The sequence below is a fragment of the Leptodactylus fuscus genome, chromosome 1 (assembly GCF_031893055.1).
Source record: "Leptodactylus fuscus isolate aLepFus1 chromosome 1, aLepFus1.hap2, whole genome shotgun sequence".
Lineage (NCBI taxonomy): Eukaryota > Metazoa > Chordata > Amphibia > Anura > Leptodactylidae > Leptodactylus > Leptodactylus fuscus.
The window spans coordinates 235,038,647-235,051,090 of NC_134265.1; the positions used below are offsets into that span (position 1 = coordinate 235,038,647).

General features: G+C 48.8%; 1 protein-coding gene and 27 non-coding genes across 28 annotated transcripts in view; all 28 read left to right on the plus strand.

Annotated features, from left to right (window-relative positions):
• Window positions 1-2,152, plus strand: part of CCDC158 (coiled-coil domain containing 158) — a 112,983-nt gene extending 110,831 nt beyond the window's left edge. The window contains 4 exon segments of the mRNA XM_075283280.1: window positions 752-878; window positions 937-1,097; window positions 1,720-1,773; window positions 1,880-2,152. Coding sequence (XP_075139381.1) covers window positions 752-878; window positions 937-1,097; window positions 1,720-1,773; window positions 1,880-2,152 — 615 coding nt within the window.
• Window positions 242-313, plus strand: TRNAA-UGC (transfer RNA alanine (anticodon UGC)). Its single transcript has one exon. It is a non-coding gene; the product is annotated as a tRNA-Ala (tRNA).
• TRNAA-UGC (transfer RNA alanine (anticodon UGC)) lies at window positions 441-512 on the plus strand. The gene has a single exon. It is a non-coding gene; the product is annotated as a tRNA-Ala (tRNA).
• Window positions 640-711, plus strand: TRNAA-UGC (transfer RNA alanine (anticodon UGC)). Its single transcript has one exon. It is a non-coding gene; the product is annotated as a tRNA-Ala (tRNA).
• Window positions 840-911, plus strand: TRNAA-CGC (transfer RNA alanine (anticodon CGC)). Its single transcript has one exon. It is a non-coding gene; the product is annotated as a tRNA-Ala (tRNA).
• Window positions 1,968-2,039, plus strand: TRNAA-CGC (transfer RNA alanine (anticodon CGC)). The gene has a single exon. It is a non-coding gene; the product is annotated as a tRNA-Ala (tRNA).
• A 744-nt stretch (window positions 2,153-2,896) lies between the features above and the next one.
• TRNAA-UGC (transfer RNA alanine (anticodon UGC)) lies at window positions 2,897-2,968 on the plus strand. Its single transcript has one exon. It is a non-coding gene; the product is annotated as a tRNA-Ala (tRNA).
• A 127-nt stretch (window positions 2,969-3,095) lies between these two features.
• Window positions 3,096-3,167, plus strand: TRNAA-CGC (transfer RNA alanine (anticodon CGC)). The gene has a single exon. It is a non-coding gene; the product is annotated as a tRNA-Ala (tRNA).
• A 656-nt stretch (window positions 3,168-3,823) lies between these two features.
• Window positions 3,824-3,895, plus strand: TRNAA-UGC (transfer RNA alanine (anticodon UGC)). Its single transcript has one exon. It is a non-coding gene; the product is annotated as a tRNA-Ala (tRNA).
• Window positions 3,896-4,022: 127 nt separating this feature from the next.
• On the plus strand, window positions 4,023-4,094 carry TRNAA-UGC (transfer RNA alanine (anticodon UGC)). Its single transcript has one exon. It is a non-coding gene; the product is annotated as a tRNA-Ala (tRNA).
• Window positions 4,095-4,221: 127 nt separating this feature from the next.
• TRNAA-CGC (transfer RNA alanine (anticodon CGC)) lies at window positions 4,222-4,293 on the plus strand. Its single transcript has one exon. It is a non-coding gene; the product is annotated as a tRNA-Ala (tRNA).
• Window positions 4,294-4,951: 658 nt separating this feature from the next.
• TRNAA-UGC (transfer RNA alanine (anticodon UGC)) lies at window positions 4,952-5,023 on the plus strand. The gene has a single exon. It is a non-coding gene; the product is annotated as a tRNA-Ala (tRNA).
• Window positions 5,024-5,150: 127 nt separating this feature from the next.
• TRNAA-UGC (transfer RNA alanine (anticodon UGC)) lies at window positions 5,151-5,222 on the plus strand. The gene has a single exon. It is a non-coding gene; the product is annotated as a tRNA-Ala (tRNA).
• Window positions 5,223-5,545: 323 nt separating this feature from the next.
• Window positions 5,546-5,617, plus strand: TRNAA-CGC (transfer RNA alanine (anticodon CGC)). The gene has a single exon. It is a non-coding gene; the product is annotated as a tRNA-Ala (tRNA).
• An 856-nt stretch (window positions 5,618-6,473) lies between these two features.
• Window positions 6,474-6,545, plus strand: TRNAA-UGC (transfer RNA alanine (anticodon UGC)). Its single transcript has one exon. It is a non-coding gene; the product is annotated as a tRNA-Ala (tRNA).
• A 127-nt stretch (window positions 6,546-6,672) lies between these two features.
• TRNAA-CGC (transfer RNA alanine (anticodon CGC)) lies at window positions 6,673-6,744 on the plus strand. Its single transcript has one exon. It is a non-coding gene; the product is annotated as a tRNA-Ala (tRNA).
• Window positions 6,745-6,871: 127 nt separating this feature from the next.
• Window positions 6,872-6,943, plus strand: TRNAA-UGC (transfer RNA alanine (anticodon UGC)). Its single transcript has one exon. It is a non-coding gene; the product is annotated as a tRNA-Ala (tRNA).
• Window positions 6,944-7,998: 1,055 nt separating this feature from the next.
• Window positions 7,999-8,070, plus strand: TRNAA-UGC (transfer RNA alanine (anticodon UGC)). Its single transcript has one exon. It is a non-coding gene; the product is annotated as a tRNA-Ala (tRNA).
• A 127-nt stretch (window positions 8,071-8,197) lies between these two features.
• On the plus strand, window positions 8,198-8,269 carry TRNAA-UGC (transfer RNA alanine (anticodon UGC)). Its single transcript has one exon. It is a non-coding gene; the product is annotated as a tRNA-Ala (tRNA).
• A 128-nt stretch (window positions 8,270-8,397) lies between these two features.
• On the plus strand, window positions 8,398-8,469 carry TRNAA-CGC (transfer RNA alanine (anticodon CGC)). Its single transcript has one exon. It is a non-coding gene; the product is annotated as a tRNA-Ala (tRNA).
• Window positions 8,470-8,691: 222 nt separating this feature from the next.
• TRNAA-UGC (transfer RNA alanine (anticodon UGC)) lies at window positions 8,692-8,763 on the plus strand. Its single transcript has one exon. It is a non-coding gene; the product is annotated as a tRNA-Ala (tRNA).
• A 127-nt stretch (window positions 8,764-8,890) lies between these two features.
• TRNAA-UGC (transfer RNA alanine (anticodon UGC)) lies at window positions 8,891-8,962 on the plus strand. Its single transcript has one exon. It is a non-coding gene; the product is annotated as a tRNA-Ala (tRNA).
• Window positions 8,963-9,090: 128 nt separating this feature from the next.
• TRNAA-CGC (transfer RNA alanine (anticodon CGC)) lies at window positions 9,091-9,162 on the plus strand. The gene has a single exon. It is a non-coding gene; the product is annotated as a tRNA-Ala (tRNA).
• A 126-nt stretch (window positions 9,163-9,288) lies between these two features.
• On the plus strand, window positions 9,289-9,361 carry TRNAA-UGC (transfer RNA alanine (anticodon UGC)). Its single transcript has one exon. It is a non-coding gene; the product is annotated as a tRNA-Ala (tRNA).
• Window positions 9,362-9,489: 128 nt separating this feature from the next.
• Window positions 9,490-9,561, plus strand: TRNAA-CGC (transfer RNA alanine (anticodon CGC)). The gene has a single exon. It is a non-coding gene; the product is annotated as a tRNA-Ala (tRNA).
• Window positions 9,562-10,217: 656 nt separating this feature from the next.
• Window positions 10,218-10,289, plus strand: TRNAA-UGC (transfer RNA alanine (anticodon UGC)). Its single transcript has one exon. It is a non-coding gene; the product is annotated as a tRNA-Ala (tRNA).
• Window positions 10,290-10,615: 326 nt separating this feature from the next.
• Window positions 10,616-10,687, plus strand: TRNAA-UGC (transfer RNA alanine (anticodon UGC)). The gene has a single exon. It is a non-coding gene; the product is annotated as a tRNA-Ala (tRNA).
• Window positions 10,688-11,213: 526 nt separating this feature from the next.
• TRNAA-UGC (transfer RNA alanine (anticodon UGC)) lies at window positions 11,214-11,285 on the plus strand. Its single transcript has one exon. It is a non-coding gene; the product is annotated as a tRNA-Ala (tRNA).
• Window positions 11,286-12,444: the final 1,159 nt, after the last annotated feature.

Below are 12,444 nucleotides of genomic sequence, written 5' to 3' on the forward strand. Positions count from 1 at the left end.
AATTTGGGTGGTCATAAAAGTGCGCTGAGGTGTAGCAATTGAAAGTTGAGTCACAGAGGAAAGAAAAGAAACCCTCTCAAAGAGAGTAACTACAATGGAAACTTTGGCAGCCATTACCTTTTTAACGGAGAAGTGAAAGAAATGTCTCTTCATTTGACAGGTTCCTTTGCACCACAGTAAACAAGCGTTCCTATACTATATTTGTGGCATCTTCAAAAGCTCTTTGTTCAGACCACGGTCTGGGGATGTAGCTCAGTGGTAGAGCGCAAGCTTTGCATGTGTGAGGCCCCGGGTTCGATCCCTGCCATCTCCAAGGCTGTGTTTTGTACATTTACACACATTGTCTCCTATAGCCTGCAATCGCCTCACCCCTTCAAAGCCCTTTTCCACAGTTGTTGAATAAAGTCTGTACCGGCGAGCGCCTCATGTACCCGGAATCGGGGGATGTAGCTCAGTGGTAGAGCGCACGCTGTGCATGTGTGAGGCCCCGGGCTCGATCCCCGGCATCTCCAAGGCTGTGTTTTGTACATTTACACACATTGTCTCCTATAGCCTGCAATCGCCTCACCCCTTCAAATCCCTTTTCCATAGTTGTCGAATAAAGTCTGTACCGGCGAGCGCCTCACGTGCTTGGAATCGGGGGATGTAGCTCAGTGGTAGAGCGCACGGTTTGCATGTGTGAGGCCCCGGGTTCGATCCCCGGCATCTCCAAGGCTGTGTTTTATATATTTACACATATTGTCTCCTATAGACTGCAATCGCCCCTTTCTACTCAAGCCCAGCACCACAGTTGTCGAATAAACTTCATTCTGGAGAGCTCCTTGCCTTCTGTGAAAACAGGGGATGTAGCTCAGTGGTAGAGCGCACGCTTCGCATGTGTGAGGTCCCGGGTTCAATCCCCAGCATCTCCATGTCTTTTCCATTGCTGCCTTTCAGCCAACACTTTCCGTCTAGGGAGTGGGCATTTGATAAAGACGAGCTTCCTCGTTTTTCCCGAGGGTTCCACCAAGGCAGAGAGAAATGATAGATGGTACGCTTCGTACGTGTCAGACTCTGGGGCTGGATCCCCTGGTATCTCCAAGGCAGTCGTTTATGCGGTGAGAAAAAAAAATGGCCCCGATAGCCTGCAATCCACCAACAACACCAACCTAAGGCAAAGCAAGCGAACAAGCCTGCCACGAACATGGCTCAAGGTGCAAAGGCACATGTACCTTTTAGGAATCCACACCAGAACCGCAGACAGGTTAAGCCACCTTAATTCTCCTGACTTGGTTCGTTTTACCAAGGGAAAGATCTGCCTGCATTCGGAACAGATTTTGAAGTCTGGAATTTGGGTGGTCATAAAAGTGCGCTGAGGTGTAGCAATTGAAAGTTGAGTCACAGAGGAAAGAAAAGAAACCCTCTCAAAGAGAGTAACTACAATGGAAACTTTGGCAGCCATTACCTTTTTAACGGAGAAGTGAAAGAAATGTCTCTTCATTTGACAGGTTCCTTTGCACCACAGTAAACAAGTGTTCCTATACTATATTTGCGGCATCTTCAAAAGCTCTTTGTTCAGGCCACGGTCCGGGGATGTAGCTCAGTGGTAGAGCGCAAGGTTTGCATGTGTGAGGCCCCGGGTTCGATCCCCGCCATCTGCAAGGCTGTGTTTTGTACATTTACACACATTGTCTCCTATAGCCTGCAATCGCCTCACCCCTTCAAATCCCTTTTCCATAGTTGTTGAATAAAGTCTGTACCGGCGAGCGCCTCACGTGCTTGGAATCGGGGGATGTAGGTCAGTGGTAGAGCGCATGGTTTGCATGTGTGAGGCCCCGGGTTCGATCCCCAGCATCTCCAAGGCTGTGTTTTATATATTTACACATATTGTCTCCTATAGACTGCAATCGCCCCTTTCTACTCAAGCCCAGCACCACAGTTGTCGAATAAACTTCATTCTGGAGAGCTCCTTGCCTTCTGTGAAAACAGGGGATGTAGCTCAGTGGTAGAGCGCACGCTTCGCATGTGTGAGGTCCCGGGTTCAATCCCCAGCATCTCCATGTCTTTTCCATTGCTGCCTTTCAGCCAACACTTTCCGTCTAGGGAGTGGGCATTTGATAAAGACGAGCTTCCTCGTTTTTCCCGAGGGTTCCACCAAGGCAGAGAGAAATGATAGATGGTACGCTTCGTACGTGTCAGACTCTGGGGCTGGATCCCCTGGTATCTCCAAGGCAGTCGTTTATGCGGTGAGAAAAAAAAAATGGCCCCGATAGCCTGCAATCCACCAACAACACCAACCTAAGGCAAAGCAAGCGAACAAGCCTGCCACGAACATGGCTCAAGGTGCAAAGGCACATGTACCTTTTAGGAATCCACACCAGAACCGCAGACAGGTTAAGCCACCTTAATTCTCCTGACTTGGTTCGTTTTACCAAGGGAAAGATCTGCCTGCATTCGGAACAGATTTTGAAGTCTGGAATTTGGGTGGTCATAAAAGTGCGCTGAGGTGTAGCAATTGAAAGTTGAGTCACAGAGGAAAGAAAAGAAACCCTCTCAAAGAGAGTAACTACAATGGAAACTTTGGCAGCCATTACCTTTTTAACGGAGAAGTGAAAGAAATGTCTCTTCATTTGACAGGTTCCTTTGCACCACAGTAAACAAGCGTTCCTATACTATATTTGCGGCATCTTCAAAAGCTCTTTCTTCAGGCCACGGTCCGGGGATGTAGCTTAGTGGTAGAGCGGACGTTTTGCATGTGTGAGACCCCGTGTTCAATCCCCGGCATCGCCAAGGCTGTGTTTTGTACATTTACACACATTGTCGCCTATAGCCTGCAATCGCCTCACCCCTTCAAATCCCTTTTCCACAGTTGTCGAATAAAGTCTGTACCGGCGAGCGCCTCATGTGCTCGTAATAGGGGGATGTAGCTCAGTGGTAGAGGGCACGCTTTGCATGTGTGAGGCCCCGGGTTCGATCCCCAGCATCTCCAAGGCTGAGTTTTGTACATTTACACACATTGTCTCCTATAGCCTGCAATCGCCTCACCCCTCCAAAACCCTTTTCCACAGTTGTCGAATAAAGTCTGTACCGGTGAGCGCCTCGCGTGCCTGAAATCGGGGGATGTAGCTCAGTGGTAGAGCGCACGCTTCGCATGTGTGAGGCCCCGGGTTCGATCCCTGGCATCTCCATGTCTTTTCCATTGCTGCCCTTCAGCCAACACTTTCCGTCTAGGGAGTGGGCATTTGATAAAGACGAGCTTCCTCGTTTTTCCCGAGGGTTCCACCAAGGCAGAGAGAAATGATAGATGGTACGCTTCGTACGTGTCAGACTCTGGGGCTGGATCCCCTGGTATCTCCAAGGCAGTCGTTTATGCGGTGAGAAAAAAAAATGGCCCCAATAGCCTGCAATCCACCAACAACACCAACCTAAGGCAAAGCAAGCGAACAAGCCTGCCACGAACATGGCTCAAGGTGCAAAGGCACATGTACCTTTTAGGAATCCACACCAGAACCGCAGACAGGTTAAGCCACCTTAATTCTCCTGATTTGGTTCGTTTTACCAAGGGAAAGATCTGCCTGCATTCGGAACAGATTTTGAAGTCTGGAATTTGGGTGGTCATAAAAGTGCGCTGAGGTGTAGCAATTGAAAGTTGAGTCACAGAGGAAAGAAAAGAAACCCTCTCAAAGAGAGTAACTACAATGGAAACTTTGGCAACCATTACCTTTTTTCGGAGAAGTGAAAGAAATGTCTCTTTATTTGACAGGTTCCTTTGCACCACAGTAAACAAGCGTTCCTATACTATATTTGCGGCATCTTCAAAAGCTCTTTCTTCAGGCCACGGTCCGGGGATGTAGCTCAGTGGTAGAGCGCACGCTTTGCATGTGTGAGGCCCCGGGTTCAATCCCCGGCATCGCCAAGGCTGTGTTTTGTACATTTACACACATTGTCTCCTATAGCCTGCAATCGCCTCACCCCTTCAAAGCCCTTTTCCACAGTTGTTGAATAAAGTCTGTACCGGCGAGCGCCTCATGTGCTCGTAATAGGGGGATGTAGCTCAGTGGTAGAGCGCACGATTTGCATGTGTGAGACCCCGGGTTCGATCCCCGGCATCGCCAAGTCTGTGTTTTGTACATTTACACACATTGTCTCCTATAGCCTGCAATCGCCTCACCCCTTCAAAACCCTTTTCCACAGTTGTCGAATAAAGTCTGTACCGGCGAGCGCCTCACATGCCTGAAATCGGGGGATGTAGCTCAGTGGTAGAGCGCACACTTCGCATGTGTGAGGCCCCGGGTTCAATCCCTGGCATCTCCATGTCTTTTCCATTGCTGCCTTTCAGCCAACACTTTCCGTCTAGGGAGTGGGCATTTGATAAAGACGAGCTTCCTCGTTTTTCCCGAGGGTTCCACCAAGGCAGAGAGAAATGATAGATGGTACGCTTCGTACGTGTCAGACTCTGGGGCTGGATCCCCTGGTATCTCCAAGGCAGTCGTTTATGCGGTGAGAAAAAAAAAATGGCCCCGATAGCCTGCAATCCACCAACAACACCAACCTAAGGCAAAGCAAGCGAACAAGCCTGCCACGAACATGGCTCAAGGTGCAAAGGCACATGTACCTTTTAGGAATCCACACCAGAACCGCAGACAGGTTAAGCCACCTTAATTCTCCTGACTTGGTTCGTTTTACCAAGGGAAAGATCTGCCTGCATTCGGAACAGATTTTGAAGTCTGGAATTTGGGTGGTCATAAAAGTGCGCTGAGGTGTAGCAATTGAAAGTTGAGTCACAGAGGAAAGAAAAGAAACCCTCTCAAAGAGAGTAACTACAATGGAAACTTTGGCAGCCATTACCTTTTTAACGGAGAAGTGAAAGAAATGTCTCTTCATTTGACAGGTTCCTTTGCACCACAGTAAACAAGCGTTCCTATACTATATTTGCGGCATCTTCAAAAGCTCTTTGTTCAGGCCACGGTCTGGGGATGTAGCTCAGTGGTAGAGCGCAAGCTTTGCATGTGTGAGGCCCCGGGTTCGATCCCCGCCATCTCCAAGGCTGTGTTTTGTACATTTACACATATTGTCTCCTATAGCCTGCAATCGCCTCACCCCTTCAAAGCCCTTTTCCACAGTTGTTGAATAAAGTCTGTACCGGCGAGCGCCTCATGTACCCGGAATCGGGGGATGTAGCTCAGTGGTAGAGCGCACGCTGTGCATGTGTGAGGCCCCGGGCTCGATCCCCGGCATCTCCAAGGCTGTGTTTTGTACATTTACACACATTGTCTCCTATAGCCTGCAATCGCCTCACCCCTTCAAATCCCTTTTCCATAGTTGTCGAATAAAGTCTGTACCGGCGAGCGCCTCACGTGCTTGGAATCGGGGGATGTAGCTCAGTGGTAGAGCGCACCGTTTGCATGTGTGAGGCCCCTGGTTCGATCCCCGGCATCTCCAAGGCTGTGTTTTATATACACATATTGTCTCCTATAGACTGCAATCGCCCCTTTCTACTCAAGCCCAGCACCACAGTTGTCGAATAAACTTCATTCTGGAGAGCTCCTTGCCTTCTGTGAAAACAGGGGATGTAGCTCAGTGGTAGAGCGCACGCTTCGCATGTGTGAGGTCCCGGGTTCAATCCCCAGCATCTCCATGTCTTTTCCATTGCTGCCTTTCAGCCAACACTTTCCGTCTAGGGAGTGGGCATTTGATAAAGACGAGCTTCCTCGTTTTTCCCGAGGGTTCCACCAAGGCAGAGAGAAATGATAGATGGTACGCTTCGTACGTGTCAGACTCTGGGGCTGGATCCCCTGGTATCTCCAAGGCAGTCGTTTATGCGGTGAGAAAAAAAAATGGCCCCAATAGCCTGCAATCCACCAACAACACCAACCTAAGGCAAAGCAAGCGAACAAGCCTGCCACGAACATGGCTCAAGGTGCAAAGGCACATGTACCTTTTAGGAATCCACACCAGAACCGCAGACAGGTTAAGCCACCTTAATTCTCCTGACTTGGTTCGTTTTACCAAGGGAAAGATCTGCCTGCATTCGGAACAGATTTTGAAGTCTGGAATTTGGGTGGTCATAAAAGTGCGCTGAGGTGTAGCAATTGAAAGTTGAGTCACAGAGGAAAGAAAAGAAACCCTCTCAAAGAGAGTAACTACAATGGAAACTTTGGCAGCCATTACCTTTTTAACGGAGAAGTGAAAGAAATGTCTCTTCATTTGACAGGTTCCTTTGCACCACAGTAAACAAGCGTTCCTATACTATATTTGTGGCATCTTCAAAAGCTCTTTCTTCAGGCCACGGTCAGGGGATGTAGCTCAGTGGTAGAGCGCATGTTTTGCATGTGTGAGACCCCGGGTTCAATCCCCAGCATCGCCAAGGCTGTGTTTTGTACATTTACACACATTGTCTCCTATAGCCTGCAATCGCCTCACCCCTTCAAAGCCCTTTTCCACAGTTGTTGAATAAAGTCTGTACCGGCGAGCGCCTCATGTGCTCGTAATAGGGGGATGTAGCTCAGTGATAGAGCGCACGCTTTGCATGTGTGAGACCCCGGGTTCGATCCCCGGCATCGCCAAGCCTGTGTTTTGTACATTTACACACATTGTCTCCTATAGCCTGCAATCGCCTCACCCCTTCAAAACCCTTTTCCACAGTTGTCGAATAAAGTCTGTACCGGCGAGCGCCTCACGTGCCTGAAATCGGGGGATGTAGCTCAGTGGTAGAGCGCACACTTCGCATGTGTGAGGCCCCGGGTTTGATCCCTGGCATCTCCAACGCTGTGTTTTGTACATTTACACACATTGTCTCCTATAACCTGCAATCGCCTCACCCCTTCAAAGCCCTTTTCCACAGTTGTCGAATAAAGTCTGTACCGGCGAGCGCCTCTTGTGCTCGTAATAGGGGGATGTAGCTCAGTGGTAGAGCGCACGGTTTGCATGTGTGAGGCCCTGGGTTCGATCCCCGGCATCTCCAAGGCTGTGTTTTATATATTTACACATATTGTCTCCTATAGACTGCAATCGCCTCACCCCTTCAAAGCCCTTTTCCACAGTTGTCGAATAAAGTCTGTACCGGCGAGCGCCTCTTGTGCTCGTAATAGGGGGATGTAGCTCAGTGGTAGAGGGCACGCTTTGCATGTGTGAGGCCCCGGGCTCGATCCCCAGCATCTCCAAGGCTGAGTTTTGTACATTTACACACATTGTCTCCTATAGCCTGCAATCGCCTCACCCCTTCAAAACCCTTTTCCACAGTTGTCGAATAAAGTCTGTACCGGTGAGCGCCTCACGTGCCTGAAATCGGGGGATGTATCTCAGTGGTAGAGCGCACGCTTCGCATTTGTGAGGCCCCAAGTTCAATCCCTGGCATCTCCATGTTTTTTCCATTGCTGCCTTTCAGCCAACACTTTCCGTCTAGGGAGTGGGCATTTGATAAAGACGAGCTTACTCGTTTTTCCCGAGGGTTCCACCAAGGCAGAGAGAAATGATAGATGGTACGCTTCGTACGTGTCAGACTCTGGGGCTGGATCCCCTGGTATCTCCAAGGCAGTCGTTTATGCGGTGAGAAAAAAAAATGGCCCCAATAGCCTGCAATCCACCAACAACACCAACCTAAGGCAAAGCAAGCGAACAAGCCTGCCACGAACATGGCTCAAGGTGCAAAGGCACATGTACCTTTTAGGAATCCACACCAGAACCGCAGACAGGTTAAGCCACCTTAATTCTCCTGACTTGGTTCGTTTTACCAAGGGAAAGATCTGCCTGCATTCGGATCAGATTTTGAAGTCTGGAATTTGGGTGGTCATAAAAGTGCGCTGAGGTGTAGCAATTGAAAGTTGAGTCACAGAGGAAAGAAAAGAAACCCTCTCAAAGAGAGTAACTACAATGGAAACTTTGGCAGCCATTACCTTTTTAACGGAGAAGTGAAAGAAATGTCTCTTCATTTGACAGGTTCCTTTGCACCACAGTAAACAAGCGTTCCTTTACTATATTTGCGGCATCTTCAAAAGCTCTTTCTTCAGGCCATGGTCCGGGGATGTAGCTCAGTGGTAGAGCGCACGCTTTGCATGTGTGACACCCCGTGTTCGATCCCCGGCATTTCCAACGCTGTGTTTTGTACATTTACACACATTGTCTCCTATAGCCTGCAATCGCCTCACCCCTTCAAAACCCTTTTCCACAGTTGTCGAATAAAGTCTGTACCAGCGAGCACCTCATGTGCTCGTAATAGGGGGATGTAGCTCAGTGGTAGAGCGCACGCTGTGCATGTGTGAAGCCCCGTGTTCGATCCCCGGCATCTCCAAGGCTGTTTTTTATATATTTACACATATTGTCTCCTATAGACTGCAATCGCCCCTTTCTACTCAAGCCCAGCACCACAGTTGTCGAATAAACTTCATTCTGGAGAGCTCCTTTCCTTCTGTGAAATCAGGGGATGTAGCTCAGTGGTAGAGCGCACGCTTCGCATGTGTGATGTCCCGGGTTCAATCCCCGGCATCTCCATGTCTTTTGCATTGCTGCCTTTCAGCCAACACTTTCCGTCTAGGGAAAGAAACCCTCTCAAAGAGACTAACTACAATGGGAACTTTGGCAGCCATTACCTTTTTAACGGAGAAGTGAAAGAAATGTCTCTTCATTTCACAGGTTCCTTTGCACCACAGTAAAAAAGTGTTCCTTTACTATATTTGCGGCATCTTCAAAAGCTCTTTCTTCAGGCCACGGACCGGGGAAGTAGCTCAGTGGTAGAGCGCACGCTTTGCATGTGTGAGGCCCCGGGTTCGATTTCCGGCATCTCCAAGGCTGTGTTTTGTACATTTACACACATTGTCTCCTATAGCCTGCAATCGCCTCACCCCTTCAAAACCCTTTTCCACAGTTGTCGAATAAAGTCTGTACCGGCAAGCGCCTCACATTCCTGGAATCGGGGGATGTAGCTCAGTGGTAGAGCGCACGCTTTGCATGTGTGAGACCCCGGGTTCGATCCCCGGCATTTCCAAGGCTGTGTTTTATATATTTACACATATTGTCTCCTATAGACTGCAATCGCCCCCTTTTACTCAAGTCCAGCTCCACAGTTGTCAAATAAACTTCATTCTGGAGAGCTCCTTTCCTTCCATGAACTCAGGGGATGTAGCTCAGTGGAAGAGCGCACGCTTCGCATGTGTGAGGCCCCGTGTTCGATCCCCGGCATCTCCAAGGCTGTGTTTTGTACATTTACACACATTGTCTCCTATAGCCTGCAATCGCCTTACCCCTTCATAGCCCTTTTCCACAGTTGTCGAATAAAGTCTGTAGCGGCGAGCGCCTCATGTGCCCGGAATCGGTGGATGTAGCTCAGTGGTAGAGCGCACGCTTTGCATGTGTGAGGCCCCGGGTTCGATCCCCGGCATCTCCAAGGCTGTGTTTTATATATTTACACATATTGTCTCCTATAGATTGCAATCGCCCCTTTCTACTCAAGCCCAGCACCACAGTTGTCGAATAAACTTCATTCTGTAGAGCTCCTTTCCTTCTGTGAAATCAGGGGATGTAGCTCAGTGGTAGAGCGCACGCTTCGCATGTGTGAGGTCCCGGGTTCAATCCCCGGCATCTCCATGTCTTTTCCATTGTTGCCTTTCAGCCAACACTTTCCGTCTAGGGAGTGGGCCTTTGATAAAGACGAGCTTCCTCGTTTCTCCCGAGGTTTCCACCAAGGCAGAGAGAAATGATAGATGGCACGCTTCGCACGTGTCAGACTCTAGGGCTGGATCCCCTGGTATCTCCAAGGCAGTCGTTTATGCGGTGAGAAAAAAAAATGACCCCGATAGCCTGCAATCCACCAACAACACCAACCTAAGGCAAAGCAAGCGAACAAGCCTGCCACGAACACGGCTCAAGGTGCAAAGGCACGTGTCCCTTTTAGGAATCCACACCAGAACCTCAGACAGGTTAAGCCACCTTATTTCTCCTGACTTGGTTCGTTTTACCAAGTAAAGATCTGCCTGCATTCGGAACAGATTTTGAAGTCTGGAATTTGGGTGGTCAGAAAAGTGCGATGAGGTGTAACAATGGAAAGTTGAGTCACAGAGGAAAGAAAAGAAACCCTCTCAAAGAGAGTAACTACAATGGATACTTTGGCAGCCATTACCTTTTTAACAGAGAAGTGAAAGAAATGTCTCTTCATTTGACAGGTTCCTTTGCACCACAGTAAACAAGCGTTCCTTTACTATATTTGTGGCATCTTCAAAAGCTCTTTCTTCAGGGCACGGTCCGGGGATTTAGCTCAGTGGTAGAGCGCACGCTTTGCATGTGTGAGTCCCCGGGTTTGATCCCCGGCATCTCCAAGGCTGTGTTTTGTACATTTACACACATTGTCTCCTATAGCCTGCAATCGCCTCACCCCTTCAAAGACCTTTTCCACAGTTGTCGAATAAAGTCTGTACCAGCGAGCGCCTCATGCGCCTAGAATTGGGGGATGTAGCTCAGTAGTAGAGCGCATGCTTTGCATGTGTGAGGCTCCGTGTTCGATCCCCGGCATCTCCAAGGCTGTGTTTTGTACATTTACACGCATTGTCTCCTATAGCCTGCAATCGCCTCACCCTTTCAAAGCCCTTTTCCACAGTTGTCGAATAAAGTCTGTACCGGCGAGCGCCTCACGTCCTTGGAGTTGGGGGATGTAGCTCAGTGGTAGAGCGCACGCTTTGCATGTGTGAGTCCCCGGGCTTGATCCCCGGCATCTCCAAGGCTGTGTTTTGTACATTTACACACATTGTCTCCTATAGCCTGCAATCGCCTCACCCCTTCAAAGACCTTTTCCACAGTTGTCGAATAAAGTCTGTACCGGCGAGCGCCTCATGCGCCTAGAATTGGGGGATGTAGCTCAGTAGTAGAGCGCATGCTTTGCATGTGTGAGGCTCCGTGTTCGATCCCCGGCATCTCCAAGGCTGTGTTTTGTACATTTACACGCATTGTCTCCTATAGCCTGCAATCGCCTCACCCTTTCAAAGCCCTTTTCCACAGTTGTCGAATAAAGTCTGTACCGGCGAGCGCCTCACGTCCTTGGAGTTGGGGGATGTAGCTCAGTGGTAGAGCGCACGCTTTGCATGTGTGAGGCCCCGTGTTTGATCCCCAACATTTCCAAGGCTGTGTTTTATATATTTACACATATTGTCTCCTATAGACTGCAATTGCCCCCTTCTACTCAGGCCCAGCTCCACAGTTGTCGAATAAACTTCATTCTGGAGAGCTCCTTGCCTTCCGTGAAATCAGGGGATGTAGCTCAGTGGTAGAGCGCACGCTTTGCATGTGTGAGGCCCCGGGTTCAATCCCCGGTATCTCCATGTCTTTTCCAACACTGCCTTTCAGCCAACACTTTCCGTCTAGGGAGTGGGCCTTTGATAAAGGCTCGTGTCAGACTCTGGGGTTGGATCCCTGGTATCTCCAAGGAAGTCATTTATGCAGTGAGAAAAAAAAAAATGGCCCCGATATCCTGCAATCCACCAACAACACTAACCTATTTATTCTTTTTATTATTTTTCCAGGTTCAAGTTTGTTTTTGTACATCAAAAGGATATTATAGTTAACTCATTCAGGTTGCTTACTAAACCGGTTAAGGACCTCCGTACGTAAATTTACGGCCTGCGGTCCAGGTACCTAAAGACCGGACTATTGTCAAAATACGTCCTGTCTTTAGGTACCTTCTTGGCGGGGGGAGGGGTGCGGGGAGGACGGGGGTTAGGTGTTACTAACACCTAACCCCTTCCTCAATAACGTCCAGTCGGAACTGAGTCCGACTGGACGTTTTAACCCTTTCGATCGCGCCGTGAAACATCACGGCGCGATCGAAAGGCATCCGCCAGCAATTGAAGCTGATCGGCACCCCCCGCGGCGAGATCGGAGGGTGCCGATAGCAGTAAAAGGTAGTCTGGGGTCTGGCCAGTGACCCCAGACTGCCCGGAGCCCCCACATACCTGGTGATCCTGCCAGGACCTTCTGATGTCAGGCTGTGCGTCTACACAGCCTGACATCCTGCTACGGAATGCCATGTGGGACACCTGCAGGCTGTGTCTCACATGGCATTCTATATCAGCACAGTATTGCTGATTGAAGTGTCCTAAATGGACACATGAAAAAGTAAAAAAAAAATAAAATGAAGTGTATGAAAAAAATTAATAAAGTAATAAAGCCCAAAAATCCCTTTTTCTCTATAGAAAATGAATTATATAAAAAAAGAACTAAAAAGTAATAAAAACAATGCATATTTGGTATTGTCGCGTCCGTAACAATCTATACAATAAAACTGAAATAATATTTAATGTACACGGCGAACGCCGGAAAAAAAACCCGGAAAAAACTCGCCGGAAGTAATGATTTTTCGCCGTCTCACCTTACAAAATATACTATAAAAAGTGATCAAAAGGTCATATGCATCCGATAACAGTACCAATAAAAAGCGCAGGTTGTCCCGCAAAAAATAAGCCCTCAACCAACACTGTCAAC